Raw genomic sequence first — 20,723 nt, forward strand, 5'->3', positions numbered from 1 at the left:
AGCACGCCGGCCGCAGCGGCCATTGGAGGGTGAACCAACGGCAAAAGGAAGACCTTTCTCTCTGTCTCTCTCTCTCACTGTCCACTCTGCCTGTCAGGAAAAAAAAAAAATTTATTTGAAAGTCAGAGTTACTAGGAGAGAGACAGAGAGAGAGCGATAGAGAGAGAGAGGTCTTCCACCTGTGGGTTCACTTCCCAGACGGTCACAATGGCCAGGGCTGGACTAGGCTGAAGCCAGAGTCCAGGAGCTTCATTTGGGTCTCCCACATGGGTGGCAGGGCCAGAGCACTTGGAACATCTGCCACTGCTTTTCCCAGGCCATCAGCAGGGAGCTGGTTTGGAAGTAGAGCAGCCGGGACTTGAACTGGCTCCCATATGGGATGCCAACATTGCAAGTGGCAGGTAACTTGCTATGCCACAGCGTCAGCCCCCAGGAGGCATCTTCTGTCCCTTTACTGTACACTGCCCAGTGTACCATGTACAGTATACTTAATCTTTACCAAGGGACGCGGTATCTTGAAAGAGTAAGAGTTAGATGGTGTTAGGAAACTAGCGCAGTTGTAGCCAGGTGGCCACATGGCCCAGCTACCTGAGCCAGGCTCCACCCCCATCCTAATGGGATTTGCTGCTCCTGCTTCCCTGCCCGCCCTCAGGCAAAGTTTTAAAAGGGCCTGTTCCTGAACACGTGCTCTCTTGGCCCTTCTCTCCTGCTCTCTTTCAGTTCTTCTCTCTAGCCTCCTCCTCTGGTCTCTTGGCTCTGCTCTCCTCTCTCCTCTTCTCTGCTCTCTCTTCTCTCCTTGCTAGCTCCTCTCCTCTCTGTCTCTCTCTCACAGTCTCCTTCTCTCTTTTTCCTTCGCCGCCCCTTCACTCTGGTCTGTAGGGTGTTCCCCAATAAACCCTTTCCCTTACTCCGGTGTCTGGTGTGCTTTGCTACGGCTAACATTAAGATATAACATTGGTGGCCGGCGCCGTGGCTCAATAGGCTAATCCTCCACCTTGCGGCGCCGGCACACCGGGTTCTAGTCCCGGTTGGGGCGCCGGATTCTGTCCCGGTTGCCCCTCTTCCAGGCCAGCTCTCTGCTATGGCCAGGGAGTGCAGTGGAGGATGGCCCAGGTGCTTGGGCCCTGCACCCCATGGGAGACCAGGAAAAGCACCTGGCTCCTGGCTCCTGCCAGGATCAGCGCGGTGCGCCGGCTGCAGCGGCGGCCATTGGAGGGTGAACCAACGGCAAAGGAAGACCTTTCTCTCTCTGTCTCTCTCTCTCACTGTCCACTCTGCCTGTCAAAAAAAAAAAAAAAAAAAAAAAAAAAAAAAAAAAAAAGATATAACATTGGTGCCGTGACTTGGATAGCCTCATATTGGTAATCCAGTGTCCCCCAGTGCTCTGGAGTCCTGGATTTCTGCCGGTCACAAAGCACACCTCTGGAACTCTTTCCAAGCCACTGAACGCTCTGCAATCTCCATCCACACATCGGCCTTCCAAATTTTGAGGTAAGACGCGGAACGGGAAGCCCTCACAGCGACTGCTACTTGAGTGGTGGTCTACTGTCGGATACTCGCCCGACTACTCTCGTAAAGGTCGTAGCACTGGACTCTAGCCACCACTCCTACTTCTACTTAAGGCCTTTAGCCTCTACGGACACTGTGTCCAGGCAACAGTGGTGTGAGTGACGACTCCATCTCTGTTCGATCTCTGTTCGCCTCTTTACAGGATAGGCCCTGGGCTCCAGCGGGCACTTGGGTGACGACCCCGCCTTCTGCTCCCATTCCTCTCCTAGTTAGATGGCCAGGACTTCAAGGACGCTTGCTGTCCACCGATCTGACCTACTGAGTCGCCATGGGAAATTCCTCCTCCCGCGTTCCATCTGATTCTCCTCTTGGTTGCCTTTTAAGTAATATGGTCCCTCTCAAATTGGCCCCAGCCCTCAAAAGCGGCCCCTCCCGTCGGCGCATTTGGCCCTGAGGGATGGGAAGTCAGAGTAGTTTGACCCTGATAACATCTTTATCACTTCTGTGAGCATTCGGGAAAATGGAAGGGGATTCCATAGGTTCAAGCCTTTTCCTATCTTTGAACTAAACCTCCCCTGTGTACTTCTGGTCTCCCGCTCAAGTCCTTCTGGTCTCCAAGATTCGCACTAGGGAGCAGAGGCCTGAGCAAAAAATCCTTTCTTCTGCCCCTGGTTCTGTTCCCGCCACTACCACAACCTCCTTTGATCCTACAGATGAACCCCCCCTCCATCGCTCCAACCTACAGGCCCCGGCTCAGCCGCCTCCTGAGGCCTCGGCGGCTGAAGTTCTGGTGCCATTATCTCCCACGCAGCAGAATCCACCACTGGCTCCGGCCCTGGCTGTGTCCTCACCTCCCCGCTCCTGCCGAATTCCAGGGGGCCGTGTCAACCTCTTCTGTCCTATCCGAAGCCCCTTGCTCAACTATTCCTCAAAGCCATTCTCGATCTCTGTCTTATCGGTTTGGGAATGGCTGTCTCCAAGGTTTCCAACTGGTCTTTTGTCCCTCTCATGTCCCAGTCTTACCCTAAGAATAGCAAGGGAATGGTAGTCCCATCCTTTTGCGCTCCCTGCTTATTGAGAAACAAATTAGGTATCCCACCCTTTTGATGGCTCTTGTTTTATCTTGAGCAAGGCAAACAGGAAAAGCAGGTTTCCTGTATGGACCTGGCCCACTGTAACTAGATCTACCTTTAAAAATACTGCTTTGTAACTTGTTAAACTTATTTTGTAATTTATTTTAACAGGTTTCCAGGTAATCAATACTCAATGAAACAGCAATGGGTAATTAGTACTTATTTTAGATGAATGCAATTTTAAATTCAATTAAATTCAGATAAAAATATATCAGCATCCTAAGTCATTTAGGTGTAACTGCTAATTTAAATTGGGTAAAACTTTTGTATACTCCACATGCTATTCTATAAAAAACTATTTGGGTTAGTTTATAAACTGAAAATAGTTCAACACTGTTTAAAGTAACTCAGGCTGAAATTTGATGTGTTACCTTACTCTGAAATTTGTTATGGGTTATTTCAAAATGTAAATCAAGGACATTGGCAGATGAAAAACATCACAAGTATACTAATCTGTTTCTCTTTGACATAAAATTAAAATATGATTCTCTGTTAAAGCAATGTGTTAAAGTAATCTATTCTCTTGATGTCTGTTAAATTCTAATTGTTTAAAAACAGTTAAATTTTTATTAAGAGCAATGGGTTATTTAAATATGTGCTTATTTTCAAACATTTAAATAATTACCTTGTAACAATGATCAAATTTGGTTTATATTATGTCATGATTTTGAGGAATCTTATTTCAACCAGATATTTTGGATTTTGAGCCTTCTTGACATTCTTGACAGGCATTCAAAAAATCGAAGTTTCAAAAAATTTGGACTCTGAAATTTCCATTAATTCCGGACTTCGGTTTTTCCAGTTCGGGCCCAACTGAAAAAATCGAAGGACCTATGTCTCTCATCTTGTAGAGACACCAACTAATCAAGCTATTTGGACTATATTAGAAGTACTGTCAAGATGTGAAGTGGTACTAAATTTTAAGTTTCTATAATATAAAATGGCACTAATACAAATGTCAGAATTAAAAAGTCTAATGATCTTGTGTTACTAGACACGATAGTTACCTTAGTGAGAAAGCCCCAGAGGCCTAAAGGGTTAAATGCTTTGTAAAATCCTACAGATGCTTTCAAAAGTGCTGTGAAGTAAGCAAGTGCCTCTTGTTGGTTAATAAGTTTATAATTTTAAATGTGAAAACTTAAAGCTTTGTCATCCACAATTTTATATATCAGATTTGTTGCTCATAAAACTAAAGCATTGTTGGTTCTGTGTTTAGCTGTCCTCCTATAGGTTCTGATGGAATTTTTCCAGCCACAGGTATTGTAAACAGATGAAGCCAATAATATATTAAAGGTAGCAACTGTGAGAAAGTATGGTTAGCTGAGGTTACTAAACAAAAAGCAATTCAAATCAATTGGTAATTTACAAACAGAAGTTAGATTTAAAAAAAAGCTATTAAAACTGCTATATTGGTCTATTATATTATGTTAATTGGCTTATAGATAAAAGACTGTCCATCAATTTAAACAGCTAAAATAATTCAGATATATTTTAATTCGTGTGACCTCAATCTCTGTATCATGTTTTAAATGTGTTGGTAGAAAAGCTAGAAACATTTTATATGCTTGTGCTGAAATTTGCTGGTTAAACAAGCTACATCATGTTAGATATTTAAGAGATGTTTCCAAATATATGTATTAATATTTATGGAAGGCATTGGACCTCTGGTAATGTTTTCTTAAGTTGTTATCTAATGGTTAAAACTGCTTTCTAAGTTTTCATGTGATATTGCTGTTGTCAGTAAGTGATCTGGGACTTGCTCCCCCATTTCTCTAGTCTAAGCCCAACTTGTTCTCTCATTTCTCTGTTCTCTTTGAGGTGGGAAACTATTTCTGTTATGAAGGAATCTCCAAGATGCAAAATTTGATTTTACATCCTATAAAAGAGATGGCTAACATTTTTCTGTAATAGCATAGCCAAAATAAGAGCTTAAATTATAATTTCATAGCTAGATTTACTTCGCCATCAGCGAGGTAAACAGGAAAGACCTCCCTTTCAGAACAAAGGGAAAGAAAGTTTTAAAGTGAGAATATAGTTTTCCTCATGGGACTGTCTGCCTCAACATAAACTACTACAGAACATGCCTGTGACTACAGACTTCTGGTTTAGGCCACTGAAGATTAGAGATGGGACTTGAGCACCCCCTTGACTTGCATCCTCTGGTCTGCTTTAACAAAACCCAGGAGGAAAAGAAAGCTAGGCATCAGAAGCAATGGGTGGCAGGCCTGTTAATGGCTGCTCTGTACAGTGATCTGCCCTCAAGGAGACCCAACAGGCCAGTCCACTGCAGTAGCTTTCAATGTGGTAAACCTGGGCTTCAGCAGAAGTCAGCTTGTGAAGAGCCCTGGGAGCTCTGCCAAGAGTTGGATCACTGGAAATGGACCTGCCCTGGAGTCAGAGCCGCAGATCTTATTGGCTCTAAGCTGAAAAGCCCTTCACTCAGCCCAGCTTTCAGAGTGACCACTGCAACTGAGGAAATGGCCAAGTAGGGTCAGTAACATTGCAGGCAGAGCTGTATATTTCCTGTTGGAGTTGCCACTTGCCTTTACCTGGCCAGCTCTCCTCCCAGGCCAGCTAGGTAATGGAAGTCAACAGGGTGCCTTCCCCAAGGAGGTTCTCACCTCCCTTAGGATGTAGGCTATATGAAGAGATAGATGAGTCTGGGCCTCATAATTTACAAGGCCTAAAGCCCACCAGACTATTATCAAGCCCCTTCTGTCAGGTTCTATTTGCCTCTCAATCAGAAAACTTATTTGTAGCTTAGACAGCACCTTTCTTAGCTCCTCTAATGATTCTGTCCTTTGTTCTAAACCCTGTCTAGCCCACTTGGGCCTCATTCCTTTGTAACCATAGCCTCTACTCTACCACCAATGGCTCTACTCCCAACCTGTGTGTACTGATGGTCCTCTTCCCCAGTTAATGTTGTATGATTGTTCAGAATTTCTCTACAGACAAACCCCACTACCTGCAAAAGTTAGTGGCCTTTCTCCCAGTCTTGGCTGGAATCAGCTTTAAGGTACATCCATCAAACTGTCCCCACCAGGGTCCAGAGACCCCCTCCATTTCCTCTCCATAAAATCCTCTTATTACCTGGTTAATGCTACTCTTAGGATCATTGGTTACTATTCTCACCCTGTCTTCTATACTACAGTGTCTAAGTGTTTACAGCAGGTGATAATGGAACAAACGAAGGCCTTCAGCAACCAGGCAGTCAACCAAATGCTGCTACAGGGATATACTCGGCTCCCCACCCAGGAGACAGCAGCCTGAGACATCGCCCCATGCCAGCGAAGAGTGCATCATCGCCCCATGTCAGTGGGAAGTAGCTCTAAAGACAGATCATCTTCCCTCTACCCCTCTTGGACTTTGGGGACTAATGTAATCCCATACAAACCTTGCTTTATAAAAAACAAAAGGGGGGAATGTTAGGAAACTGGCGCAGTTGTAGCCAGGTGGCCACATGGCCCAGCTACCTGAGCCAGGCTCCACCCCCATCCTAATAGGATTCACTGCTCCTGCTTCCCTGCCCGCCCTCAGGCAAAGTTTTAAAAGGGCCTGTTCCTGAACAGGGCTCTCTTGGCCCTTCTCTCCTGCTCTTTCAGTTGCTCTCTCTCGGTCCTTCTCTCCTGCCCTCTCTTGGCTCTTGGCCCTTCTCTCCTGCTCTCTCTCGGTTCCTCTCTCTAGCCTCCTCCTCTGGTCTCTTGGCTCTGCTCTCCTCTTCTCTGCTCTCTCTTTCCTTGCTAGCTCCTCTCCTCTCTGTTTCTCTCTCACAGTCTCCTTCTCTCTTTTTCCTTCGCCGCCCCTTCACTCTGGTCTGTAGGGTGTTCCCCAATAAACCTTTCCCCTTACTCCGGTGTCCGGTGTGCTTTGCGACGGCTAACATTAAGATATAACAGATGGTGCTTTTAAAAGTGCTTAAGTGGGGCCAGTGCCATGGCTCACTTGGCTAATCCTCTGCCTGCAGCGCCGGCACCCTGGGTTCTAGTCCCAGTTGGGGTGCCGGGTACTAGTCTCGGTTGCTCCTCTTCCAGTCCAGCTCTCTGCTGTGGCCCGGGAGGGCAGAGGAGGATGGCCCAAGTGCTTGGGCCCTGCACCCGCATCGGAGACTGGGAGGAAGTACCCGGCTCCGGCTCCTGGCTTCAGATTGGCGCAGCACTGGCCATAGCGGCCATTAGGGGAGTGAACCAACGGAAGGAAGGCCTTTCTCTCTGTGTCTCTCTCACTGTCTAACTCTGCCTGTCAAAAAAAAAAAAAAAAAAGTGCTTAAGTGACAGCAAAAAAAAACCTAAAGCACTTTTGCTATAGTGTTTAAACAAAAGAAAACTTGTGGAGAAACAAATAATGTTTTACGAATCATCAGAAGCTATGGCCTTCCTCACACACACTCAGCACTGGCTCAGCAGCAAGCTGATCTTCAGCAAAACCACAAATTGTTTGTCTCAGGGCTCACGAGTCTCCTGTAACCCACACTTGCTCAAGGCCCAGTTCTCTACCATCTTTATGTTCTCCGGGCAGCAAGCCAGGAAGCCCTAGTGACAAACTGCCTAACGCCCTCAGTTTAGGAAAACACGCCGCTGAGGCCCAGCAAGCTAAAGTTATCTACCCAAGGCCACACAGCCAACGAGGGACAAAGCTGGGCTGGAACTAGGCCTCTGCTGTCTGCCAAGGACGTGGGATTTAGGGTCTGCACGCCCGCCCCCACCTCCCTCCCAGGGCCACAATTCCTCAAATCAGTACCTTACTACACACCAAGGACAGAGAGAAAGGATTCAGGAGTCCTTCACAGCTGCCCCATCCTTTAAGGAGGACACTGCTATTCTGTTTCTAATTTTGTACTGATCCTTTAAAATGGAAAACACCTTGCAAATTCCCAAATCAGCATTACAAAGTTGAATGCTGATACCTACAATTCCAAAACTCAGGAACAAATATAGTAACAGCAGATTTTTACTTTGTGGACAGCAATGCTTAACACCTGCATCCTTGTGCTGAAAGAAACTCAGAGAGCAGAGGGATTCCACCGTAACACTCACCACAAAACTGATTTGATTGTGTCTCAGGTTAAGTTCCGTCAGTGAATCCAGCCCGTTAAGATTATCGACATGACTTAGAAGGTTCCTGGCAAGATTTAAAACTCTCAAATCACACAAATGACTGACATTTTCAATTTTGGTAATCTGTAAGAAAAAAGTGGAGTAGGGATTATTAGGACATTTACAATCTATTTCCAACCTCCTGTGTTGTGGATAATATGAAGTCATTTAACTTGTAAAAGTTAACTAAAGGTCACATTTTACAACTTGACCACAATGAATATTCAAAGTAACTTTCATCAGATAACCAATGAGCCCATCAATGGGGGCAACCCTGAGTGCCCAGTGCCGCAGATCTTGTGGCGGCACTCTGCCTGCCACCAGAAACTCACCGTGGGCACAAGGCATGGCTCACCCGCTCTGACACAGCAAGTCTGCAAGAAGAGAAATGACACCAAGTGCTGGCTTGGTGATCCCGGGAGCAGTCAGGAATGAACACAAAGTCAAGGAACTAGGGTCCCTGTGGGAGCAAGAATGGACACCACTTTGTTGGCGGGAGTGCTTAGTCAAGGTACAACATGGGGGGCACTCTCCTGTTGGACAGGAATATGCATGTGCTGCAGCATCGTGCTCTGGGTGGAAATTAAACTGCAGCACCACGTCGAGGTGCGGGGCAGCATGATCTAAACTATACCAACGGGGCAAGCACAGCACAGCACAGTGGGCTGAGTTCCTGCAAGGCGCACGAGGAGGGGTCCTTAGGAAGCATCGCCCCAATGTGTCTCGCACTCAACGCTTCCCTTCTAAACATTAAGCACATGAATCCCACAGTCCTGAACTGAATTTGCTCATCTGTCCTGCCACCACGCTATTATCGAGTTTCAGTCGAGCACTTCAAACAGAAGCCAGCTAAAAGAGCCTTCTTTAGATTTATGATCTGGTTTCCAGGCTGTTTTGGACCCTCTCTTATATTCAAAAGACATGCCCTAGATTCTAACCCAGATTCCATCTAGGATTGAGAAGAAAAACATGTGTTCATTGTAAATTCAGTAACATATAAAGGTAACCTCTGAACATGTTTAGAATTTGTTCTAATATTCCTTATCTAATTAATACACAGTGAAATAAGTTTTATAAAAATTGAAAACAAACAAGGTTATGAGTATTTGCAGTTAACTCTAAGATATGGAATGAAACACTTGAAAACTAAATAAGTGATACTTGTAGAATTTTAAATGAAGCAAAACAGAAACAGAAATCAGTCATGTCAACATGAGCTTAAGAAATTCTGCTGGGGCTGGCTCTGGGGCATACTAGCTAAAGCCACAGCCTGTGGCTCCCGTATCCCATATGGAGGCTGGCTGGAATCCCAGCTGCTCCACTTCCTATCCAGCTCCCTGCTAATGGCCTGGGAAAGCAGCAGAAGATGGCTCAATTGCTTGGGCCTTTGTACCCATGTGGGAGATCCAGGTAGAGTTCCCCCAGCCCTGGCCATTGCAGCCATTTAGGGAATGAACCAGCAGATGGAAGATCTCTCTCCCTCTCTCCCTCTCCCTCTCCCTCTCTGTAACTCTACCTTTTAAATAAATAAATATGTTTTAACTAAATCTTAAAAAAAGAAAGAAATTCTCCCAAAAAACTCAAGGAAAACAGAGGAAGAAAGAACAAAAATAACACAGGGAAAAGGAAAACAAGCAACATAGATACAGCAAATACAAACTGAAAAGAAGCAACAGTGAAACATATAAAACTTTCCTGAGCTCAAGAGAGGTAGAACGAGTGAGAAGGTGCACTGGTGCACTTGTACGACCTGCATGGAGTATCTTTCTCCCTTCTGCTAGCTAGGCCTGCACTCCCTCCCTCCCTCCCTCCTTCCTCCCTCCCTCCCTCCTTCCTCCCTCCCTCCCTTCCTCCATCCCTCCCTTCCCCCTCCTTCCTCCCTCCCTTCCTCCCTCCCTCCTTCCTCCCTCTTTCCCTCCCTTCCCTCCCTCCCTCCTTCCTCCCTCCCTACCCTCCCTTCCCTCCCTCCCTCCTTCCTCCCTCCCTACCCTCCCTTCCCTCCTTCCTCCCTCCCCTCCTTCCCTCCTTCCTCCCTCCCTTCCCTCCCTTCCCTCCTTCCCTCCTCCCTCCCTCTCATCCTCCCCCCCTCCTTCCCTCCTCCCTCCTTCCCTCCTCCCTCCCTCTCATCCTCCCCCCCTCCTTCCTCCCCCCCTTCCTTCCCTCCCTTCCTCCCTTCCTTCCTCCCTCCCTCCCTCCTTCCTTGCAGATTTATTCATTTATTTGAAAGGCAGAGATACAGAGAGGCAGAAACAGAGAGAGGGAGGGGGGTCTTCCATCTGCTGGTTCACTCCCCAGGTGGCTGTAATGGCTGCAGCTAGGCCAACCCCAAGCCAGGAGCCAGGAGCTTCTTCTGGGTCTCCCACATGGGTGCTTTCCCAGGCCATAGCAGAGAGCTGGATTGGAAGTGGAGCAGCCGGGATGTGAACCGGCATTCACATGGGATTGCTGGCGCTTCAGGCCAGGGCATTAACCCACTGCACCACAGCGCCGGCCCCTGATAATCAATGCTCTTTAACTCCTCCTCCCCTTCCACCTCCATCTCTACCCGGATAACTTCTCCTCCATGGGACTGACACTAACCAGCCTGCAGAGGTGACAATCCCCATGCTACCAGCACTCTTCCTACTATGTATGTGTGTGTGTACCCACACACAAGGGCTGAGACTAGATTAACACCTAGTGAACAGCCTATCTGGATCAAAGCTCTTATTTATTACTTTAGCTTTACATAGAACTATTTTGACTGAAAGCCTGTTCCAATGCTCAGAGACCACACTGAGGCTCACACCTGGCTTCCTGCCAAAAGCAGAGTGCTCTCACCCACTGGTTTACTCCCAAAATGTCTGCAATGGCCAGGACAGGGCCAGGGCCAAAGCCAAGAGCCAGGAACTCAACCCAAGTCTCACCTGTGGGTGGCAGGGACCCAACTACTTGAACCAACACCTCTGTCTCCGAGTCTGCAACAGCAGGAAGCTGGACTCAAGAGTGGAACCAGGTATGAAACCCAGCACTCTGATGTGGGATGCAGCCACCTGAACTGCTGGACCAACACTCAGCTCAGAAAAATGTCTTCCAACAGTCACACCATGGAACACACAACACTGCAAGTGCATGAACTGTAGCTACCTAAGACAGATAAATCTCAGCAACACAATGCTGAATCCAAACAGCAAACACTACATGAGAACACACAGTATGACACTCTTTTTATTTTTTTAAGATTTATTTGAAAGTCAGAGTTACAAAGAGAGAAAGAGAAAAAGAGAGATGGAGAGAAAGGTCTCGCATCTGCTGGTTCACTCCCCAGATGGCTGCAGTGGCCAAAGCTGGGCCAGACCAAAGCCAGGAGCCTGGAACTCCGTCTGGGTTCCAACATGGGTGCCCAAGAACTCGACATATCCTTTGCTGCTTTCACAGGTGCATTAACAGGGAGCTGGATTAGCAGCAGAGCAGCCGGGACTCGAACCGGTGCCCCTATGAATGTTGGCACTGCAGGCAGCAGCTTAATCTCCTGCACGTCAACGCAGGCTCCACCTTTTCTAATTTAAAATACACATGGGGTCAGGGCATTGTGTCATGGTGGGTTAGGCCACCATATCAAAGTGCCTGGTTCGAAACTTCTTATCCAGCTCCCTGCTAATAGGAGGCAGCATAAGATGGCCAAAGTACTTGGGCCTCGGCCACCCATGTGGGAGACCCTGATGGAATTTCTGACTCCTGGATTTGGACTGACCCAGCCTTGACCGTGGCAGCCATCTGAGGAGTGAATCCATGGATGGAAGATTGATTCATCTTTCTCTCTCTCTCTGCCTTTCAAATAAATAAATAATTTGAAAATTAAGTTTAAAAAGTAATTAATTAAAAGATACTATAAGCAATATTTTATCACAGATTTATATGTGATAAAACCACCTAAAAACCCCACAAATATGAAATATGTTACAGAAGCTATCTCTGATGAGGAAATAAGGGAACTGAACAAAGGATAAATACCTAAGTAGAAGAAAGTCAGTGGGGCCGGCGCTGTGGCACAGTGGGTTAACACCCTGGCCTGAAGCCCTGGCAATCCCATGTGGAACCCGGTTCGTATTCCGGCTGCTCCACTTCCGATCCAGCTCTCTGCTATGGCCTGGGAAAGCAGTAGAAGAGGGCCCAAGTTCTTAGGCCCCTGCATCTGTGTGGGAGACCCGGAAGAAGCTCCTGGCTTCAGATCAGCGCAGTTCCAGCCATTGCGGCCGATTGGGGAGTGAACCATCGGGTGGAAGACCTCTTTCTCTCTCTCTCTCTCTCTCGGGGAGTGAACCATCGGGTGGAAGACCTCTTTTTCTCTCTCTCTCTTTCTCTCTCTCGGGGAGTGAACCATTGGGTGGAAGACCTCTTTCCCTCTTTCTCTCTCTCTCTCTCTCTCTGCCTGTCTTCTCTCTGTGTAACTCTGACTTTCAAATAAATAAATAAAAATCTTCAAAAAAATAAAAGAAGAAAGTGGTTTAACAGTAAGTTAACAGAAAAGCAAACCTCAACATTGCTGGGTGCACACTTGGAGCGGAGGCTCACGGCCTCTCTGCAGGCCTGCACCCGGAGCGCAGTGCCGCGGTTTGGCCCAGGCCCCACCGTGGATGCAGCTTCTTGATACTGCACACCTTGGGAAGCAGCCGCTGACAGCTCAAGCACTTGTGCTTCTCCAGGCATGTGGGGGGCCCAGACTGGCTTCTGGGCTCCTGGCTTCAGCCTTGCCCAGCCCCAGCTAATGTGGGCATTTACGGAGTGAGCCAGCAGATGGAATATACCTCTCTCCCTCTGCCTTTCAAATAAATAAATTTTTCATGACTATAGAATCTCAAATATAAGTTTTATGTGTCATTTACTGACAAGGAGTTACAAACTTGTATATAAGTAGACTTAATAACTTAGAAATTTCAATGAATCAGTAAAATAACTCTTTTAAAAAATCAATTTAAGTATGACTCTTACAACTTATAATACCAAATTTCCTGGGTTATTTTTTTCAAAAAGGAATTAAGTAAAAGGGTTTTACCATACCTGGTTTCCATGAAGGTCCAAAACATCTAAGTTTTTTAGATTCTCTAGATTAGAGATTTTCTTGATTCTGAAAGCCAGAATAAGTAGAATTAGTTGAACAGAGATACAAATCGATCACATCTGTTGATAAATCAAAACACAAGTGTAAAAGTGTAACTACTTTTAATACTTTATTCTATGTGCAGTGCATATATACATATACATTAGCTATAATACGCATCAAATAATGCATTTCTCTTGATTTAATCACAATTTTTAGGAAGCAGTGTCACTAGGGAGAAAGACGGCTTCGATGTCACATCTTCAGAGAAGAGCAAGTCTACATCCAAGCCCTTCAGGACAAAACACATAGCTTTTCCCTCCCCTGAGGATACAACTCAACACCTTACTTCTGCCAAAAGAGCACTCAGCCTGGCCCTGACTCCACCGCCTGTGCTCCTACCGCCGGCTCTCAGGGCCTTCTTGCCACGTCTCCAGACCAGTTCATGTCTGCCCCAGTGTGCTTCCCCTGACATTTCACACGGCTCACACCTTCACACTATTCTCAGCCGGCTCAAGCGCTGCCCCCAGATGTCCCTGTCTAGAACAGCTCTCCCTTCCTGCCTCCACGACACTCCCCTTCCCGTGCTCGGACTTCACAGCGTTTATCATGCCTCCAAGTATGGATGCATGTGTCCACTGCTTTTACCATCTCTCTCGCCAAGAGGCGGACACGGACACGTTCTCTCTCTCGTCCTCAGCACCGACAGAGCACCAGGTAGACACCTAGTAGTTGGTTAATGAATGACAGAACACACAGTGCTTTTATGTCAGGATTATGTATCACTCAAATGAACTGCACGCCACCTAAGTGCTTTGTGTTAGGCCAGTTAGTTTATAGAACACTAGTTTTTATTTGTAAGTTCTGATTTGCCATTTTGTGACAAGCTAGACCTTTGTGACAAACTCTACTAACACAGAATTATACCTCTGCAATGCTCCCCTTTGTGGCCCCTCATGGCTGGGCTTGCCCATCGTCGCCCTCATTCCTGTCCCCCGTGGCTGTCCAGCTGCATCCACGTAACAAGGACAACCACTCTGACTTTCCACTGTCTGCTCCTACAGATCCTACTTAATTGCACGGCCATTAGTCAGTAGAGAGAAGGGGACAATCGCAAAAGGGACAAAAATATTGTGAATTTACAGGGCTGGCATTGTGGTTTAGCAGGTAAAACTGCCGTCTGCGATGTCGGCATCCCATGTGGGTGCCAGCACATGACCCAGCTGCTCCACATCCGATCCAGCTCCCTGCTAATATGCCTGGTAGGCAGCAGAAGATGGCCCAAGTGCTTGGGCCTCTGCATCCACGTGGGAGACCCAGTGGGGCTCCTGGCTCCTGGCTTCAACCTGGCTCAGCCCTGGCCACTGCAGCCACTTGGGGAGTGAACCAGAGAATGAAGGACATTTTTCTCCTTCTTTTTTTTTCTCTCTCATGCTTTCAAATAAATATATCTTTTTTAAAAAATGAAGAGTTTTACATAGATCTCCATCTATCACTACTTGTCACTGTTAACTGCCTCAAAGAACCAGGTCCTCCCTAAGTCTTTCCAGAACATGGATTAGCTCCTGAGAGGTCACAGTGTGATCACGGAATTCCTCCACCGGACCTCAGGCATCTGACAACACTGCCAAGTGAGGGGCTATAGCACCACTAACCAATCCAGCCCAATTTAATTTATGAAAATATCCAGCTGAGCCCACTAGCCCATCACTGCGCACTGCAGTTCTTCTCCTCCCCCTTTTCATAGACACACCAGCTGCCCCGAACACAGCCTCCTCAGCAGTCCTCTGCAAGCGTCACACTGGCAGGTCTCTACCCTCTGAACACCCCTACCTCACTCCATCCAGACCAGGACATCTGTCTACGCTCGCTGGAGTCCTTCACCAGCCTCCATCCAGAGCCAGGCACGCACCGTGTCCTGCCCCCACCGAATCCCTCCAACTGCTAGGCTAATAGCTAAACCAGAGGGGAGAACAGGCAAAACTGTCAACAAAATTATTCTTCTGTCTACTCTTCTCTTGAAACACCTCAAACAGTTGGAGAAAATGAGTCTCCTAATGAGAAGGCTCAGGACACAGCCATGCTTTCTTTCTTTCTTTTTTTTTTTTTTTTTTTTTTAAGATTTATGTATTTATTTGAAAGGCAGAGTTACAGAGAGGCAGAAGCAGAGGCAGAGAGAGAGAGAGAGAAAGATAGAGAGAGAGAAGTCTTCCATCCACTGGTTCACTCCCCAGATGATCACAAAGGCAGGAGCTGGGCTGATCCGAAGCCAGGAGCCAGGAGCTTCTTCCGGGTCTCCCACGTGGGTGCAGGGGCCCAAGGACTTGGGCCATCTTCTGCTGCTTTCCCAGGCCATAGCAGAGAGCTGGATTGAAGTGGAGCAGCTGAGACTTGAACCGGAGCTCATATGGGATGGCGGCGCTGCAGACCGGGGTTTTAACCCACTGCACCCAGCGCTGGCCCACAGCCATGCTTTCTAGTAGCTACCTGACCTCACAGCTAGTTGAGAAGCCTTTGATGCAGTTACTTTATACTCCCGGATCCCATTCCTCAGAATAGCGGCTCCCAAACCTGCCTGTGCAGCAGACTCACCTGGAGAGCTTGCTGAAACACTGCCAGCCTCTCTCACCCTCCTCTGAACGGGCTTGGCCATCCCCTGCCTCCTATGTTACTGAGTTAATTCAAACCTTGGTCTGTGACTTCTATCCATTGGTCTTAGAAACATACTATTTTAACATTTTGAAACGTCACAGAAACTTCCAGGCGCCATAAGCACATCTTCCCACAGAACTCCAGCAATCGGTGTGACAAGCATGCCCTGAGCTTGGACTTACGGTGACGTTATCACTCTCGCTTCTGATTGCCCAAACAGGAAGACAGTAAGCAACGTGCTCGGCACCTGAGATGAACAGATTCAACTCCAAAGAATTCAGAGGCACAGGAAGGCAGCAGCTGCCCCAGGAGGCCACTGGCCAGATAAGGCATTGGGGTGAGGAATCTGAGAACCCTAACCAGGTGCCAGGTGGCTGAAGATTTTTACAGAAGCACCAGTATGACCTGAAAGGCTCTTCAAGTCCTCCCACTGAACAGAAACTGAAGCAGGGAAGGAACAGGCTCACTCGGCACCTTCTGACCCCGAGGGGTGTATCACAGCCTCTCTGCAGGACCCCACCACAGGACTCTGGGCTTTTCAGGTGTCAGAGACAAAACCGCAAGTGGAATGTCAAGGAGTCAAAAGAGAGGAACAGAGAATCTCAGCGTCTGGCAAAGCTTTGCATCTACACTACTGAGTGACACAAAAAAATGCAGAGAACTTCTATTTACTAGTCTGCGGTCCTAAGCACTCCAGAAAGTCTGGGAGGATGATCAGGGGGTCGTGAAGGCAGAAAAATTAAAGGGCAAAATTTCCACAGCAAGGTGGTGTTGGGGTTCTTTGGGGGCAACACAAACCAGACAGAGAATCTGAGTAGGGATTTTCTGGCTTTGGAGCAGAACTCTTTGTTGGGACTGCCTGAACACAAACACATGTGGTTGCCCTGGATTCCACACATGATTCCACTGCCTCGAGCGAAGAGATGGCTCAGGACTCTGCAATGTAAGAGGAAGATGTCCTTCTGGACTTGGCCAGCAGGGGGCAACAGGTGGTGAAGATATTTTATAAATATTTGAGGATTGTGCAATTTGGGAAATGTGGAAAGTTATCTTCTGACTCATTTTCCTTTTAAGAATGCAAACAGTGCTAGAACTGTGAAAATCTGCTTTCTTCATGTGAAATGTAAAATACGACCAAAATCAAACAATCACAAAAGATGGAGGAGTGGAAGTAGGAAGAAGAGATGACATTGGACTTTTCTGACTTTACCCAGATCAGGACAAAGTAGAGGGGCATTAGGTCCCTTGGAAATGGAATAACAAAGAAATGATAAATAAAATCAGAGAGTCAGATAAACTGCTGTTTTCATGGAATAGAATACTTAAAAAATATTCTTGAGAAGCCAAAAAAACTGAAAAGTAGAAGCAGCACAAAAAAAATAGATGGAAAGATAATTTAAAACAGCAGGAACTAGGATCAGTTCCTAGATACTATGTTCACAAAAACCAGAGATGATGCAAAATTATCACTACAAGACATGAAACTCAAGGCCTGAAAGAAGGGCGGAGGGGCAGTGGCGCTACAGCATAACCAACAACTCTGAGGACTGGAAACTAGGAAAGTCTCCTCTGGAGAAGCAACAGGAGGCATCCAGAAGGCAACGCCATAAACGTAGGAAAAGCTAATTTCCCTCCTCCTCTACCCCCTGAATGGCTCTGTGACGACTCCTCCTGTGTATAGCAAACACTGCAGAGATCACTTTGCCTCTCATTTCTTCATCTGTGAAACAAGAGCTGACTGCTGACGTCACTTTAGGCTGGAACACTCCAAGATTCCGTAACACCTAGACTTCCTCACTCTACCTGGCGCTTCCCTCAGCACTTGAGCTAACTGCAGATGAGAAGCAACACCGGTGGAAACCTTCAGAGGAACCACAGACAAGAGCCCACAACACTGGGACCACTGGTGTCACCTGCCATACCAGCATCCCAATGGGTGTGAGTTCAAGTCCTGGCTGTTCCACTTCTGATCCAGCTCCCTGCTCACGTACCTGGGAAAGCAACAGAAGATGCCCAAGTACCTGAGCCCTTGTCATCCACCTGGGAGACCTGGATGGAGTTCCAGGCTCCTGACTTCAACTTAGCCCAGAACTGGCCACCGTGGCCATTTGGGGAGTGAACCAGCAGATGGAAGATCTCCCCACCACTACCATCACCACTGTAACTCTGCCTTTCAAATAAATAAATAAACCTTAAAAAACAAATAGAGCCCAGAACCCTAGGACACCACCTTGAAAAATCATCTGAGGGCAATGGAAACAGGAGCCCAGAACACAGCACCTTGGTGTACTGCACCATCCAAGCTGAGGAGGACTGGAAAAATCGCAGGAGCAGGAAGATGGCCCTCTGACCACCTCCCACCTTTCCCCTCTCAGGCCACAAAAAGAACTCTCTGCCCTGAAAGTAGATTCCAGGACCCTCATTTAGAAGAGGTCCAGCCTAACACCAAGAGGAAAGGCATGCAGACACACAGAGACACCAAGAAGGCACAGGACAATAGCTGCCCACCATCAGATCTTACTCCCTCTTGTCCAATCGCCTCTGCACCGCCACCCACTCATCATCAAGCCGAGGCTTACAAATACCATTTCCGCCATCTCTCTGGTCTCCACCGCTTAGAGCTTCTGCATGGTGTAAAATTTAAAGTAAGTACATTTGTTCTGCTTTTCTCTCTCATCGGTGTCAGCTGTGAATCTCAAGATGGGTGGAGAAAAGACGTTCCCTTTTTTTCCCCATCAGAGGTGATCGATGCAAGCCCCACCTCGAGGGCTATGAGGCAGAAGGGAGAGGGGAACCCAGCCAGGAGCAATGCTGTATGTCAGCACCGACGACTGATCATCTAGAACTCACCCTGGATACTGCTTCACAGTCCTCCGTGCTCATCGCAGAAGCTACAGGACAAAAACGTGTGACTAAATACCAAGAAAACAAGTCACACTGGAAGCAGATGTAAGCAATGGGGAGTTCCCACAGGGTGTACCGTGACACACACCGGAACACTACTGAGGAGGGTGTCACAGGCACACAGGAGAATCCCAGCGAGGCACACAGCCTGCAGTGAATGCACACGCTTAAAACCTGTCCAAGGAAGCACAGAGGCCAAAGGCTGCTGTTTGCTTCCCTTTAAGGTAGGCACTGGACAATGACGGCTACAAAATACACTCCACACACGTGATCTGGTTTGAAAAACGGTCAGCCTGAATCTCATGAAACAAAGTAGAACTGAATCCTTTCTATTGAAACCACCATCTTCTAGTAATTTCCCAAGACGAGGAACACAAAGGGAGAAGGGAGGGACCCGGTCGGGGCTTGCTGGGCCTTTTAGAAACATGGAGTTGTTCCTTTGGCCACATATGTGCACGTCTACAAGAAAGGGGACACTATAGACATCAAGGGAATGGTGCCATTCAAAAAGGAGTGCCCCGTAAACGTGACCTTGGCAGAACTGCAGAGTCCAGAATACCACCCAGCGTGCTGATGGCACCGTTGTAAACAAACCAGTCAACGGCAAGATTCTTGCCAAGAGAATTAATGTGCACACTGAGCATATTAAATACTCTAAGAGCCAAGATAGCTTCCTGAAAAATGACCAGAAAATCAAGGAAGCCAGAGAGAAAACTCCCTGTGTTCAACTGAAGCCCTGTCTGCTCCACCCAGTGAGGCCCACATTGTCAGAACCCAGAGAAAACAGCAGGAACAGCTGGCACCGTTCCCTAAGAAATCAGGGCGTAGTGAATGTAAAAGTAAATCAATACAGAACCAACCTCTGGACTATACAACCAATCTCTGGACTACACAAATGCTTCTTAATTGAGTTAGAAGTGTGATGTCCTGTCCTCCAAATAAATCTTTAAGTTTTTAAAAAAGTACAACTGAGGCTTGATGCATTCAAATCATCTTTCAAAAATGCTAGTCCATGGGGCCCGTGCTGTGGTACAGGGGGTTAATCCTCCACCTGAGACGCCGGCATCCCATGTGTGTGCCAGCTCTAGTTCCAGCTGCTCCCCTTCCGATCCAGCTCTCTGCTCCAGCCTGGGAAAGTAGTAGAAGATGGCCTAAGTCCTTGGGCCCCTGCACCCATGTGGGAGAGCAGGAAGAAGCTCCTGGTTCCTGACTCTGGATCGGCCCAGTTCCAGCCGATGCAGCCATTTGAGGAGTGAGCCAGCAGATGGAAGACCTTTCTCTCTGTCTCTCCCTCTCACTGTCTGTAACTCTACCTCTCAAATAAATAAAAAAAAATCTTTAAAAAAAAAAATGCTAGTCAATTAGTTTCTTAGGTGCTACTGAGTTCCAGGTTGCCATGAAAACATCCCGGGGTTCAACATTATTCCACGCGTGGCATCAGGCTGCAGACAATCCTGCCCTACACAGAATACCTGTTTTTCCCCAACAGAAGGACACGGAGGGATCGCAGAGTAGAAAGTCCACTAATTTCTTCAATCTGGTTATCATATAAATCCAAGAAGATCAGCCTCTGCAGATTAGAAAGATTCTGGATCCGAGTTATAAAATTATGTTGAAAGTTCAACAGACGAAGGTGTTCTTCCCCATTGATGATAGGACACACAGTCAACTTTTGCCTAGAAGAAATTTCTAGAGGTTAGTAAGGTTGAGTCAGCAGCCCACCTCCTCTTATGAATACTGTTATTACTATCTCTCTGTGCCCATGCTGGGGGCAGAAAATGCTACACTGGACCACTTTTAGCCCCTGTGAACTGAATGACTTGTATTTCACCGCAAGTCATTCGCAAAAAAAAAAAAAAAAAAAAAAAAAAAAAAAGCCGAGACTTATTAAAATTAGATATCATTGTGTTTTTAAAAATTCAAAATCAGTTATTTTATATAAAACTGACTTTAATATCAGAAAACTTTCCATGCAACTGCCCTCTGTGACAGGTGTGGATGGCTGGATCACACCACACAACCAGAGAAATGCTCTTGGCTTCAATCCATCAAAGTAAAGGCTATCCTGCAACACAGCAGAGCAAAGCCATGTGGAACCACAGACCCTCGGGCTGGGGGTGTCTTTGAAAAAGCAACACACTCAGCTATCTCTTGCGTGCTTTGAGGGGTACACTAATCCTGACATGCATTAATGGCTGTGTGGCCCTCACTGAGCGTTTCTCCAGGTTTACACGTTCCACACTAGCTTTCAACTCTGCAAGACATCTACAGTGCTGCAGGGCACTGAAACACTTAGAGGGAGAAAGATTGGATGAAACCTTAGCAATATGTGCCTTTCGCTATCCTTAAAGC

General features: G+C 47.0%; 1 protein-coding gene across 5 annotated transcripts in view; it reads right to left on the minus strand.

Moving 5' to 3' along the window:
• The window catches only part of LRRC49 (leucine rich repeat containing 49), a 177,359-nt gene that overhangs the window by 142,989 nt on the left and 13,647 nt on the right, over window positions 1-20,723 (minus strand). For all 5 annotated transcript variants that reach the window (XM_051835678.2, XM_017338044.3, XM_017338043.3 and 2 more), the window contains 3 exons: window positions 19,844-20,047; window positions 12,776-12,842; window positions 7,676-7,819 (listed from right to left, as the gene is read on the minus strand). Coding sequence is in view for 4 of the 5 variants with exons in the window: in XM_017338044.3 (XP_017193533.2) it covers window positions 7,676-7,819; window positions 12,776-12,842; window positions 19,844-20,047 (415 nt within the window). In the remaining variant the exon portion in view is untranslated. The remainder of the gene's footprint in view (window positions 1-7,675; window positions 7,820-12,775; window positions 12,843-19,843; window positions 20,048-20,723) is intronic.

Source organism: Oryctolagus cuniculus, chromosome 12 (assembly GCF_964237555.1).
Source record: "Oryctolagus cuniculus chromosome 12, mOryCun1.1, whole genome shotgun sequence".
NCBI classification, from domain to species: domain Eukaryota; kingdom Metazoa; phylum Chordata; class Mammalia; order Lagomorpha; family Leporidae; genus Oryctolagus; species Oryctolagus cuniculus.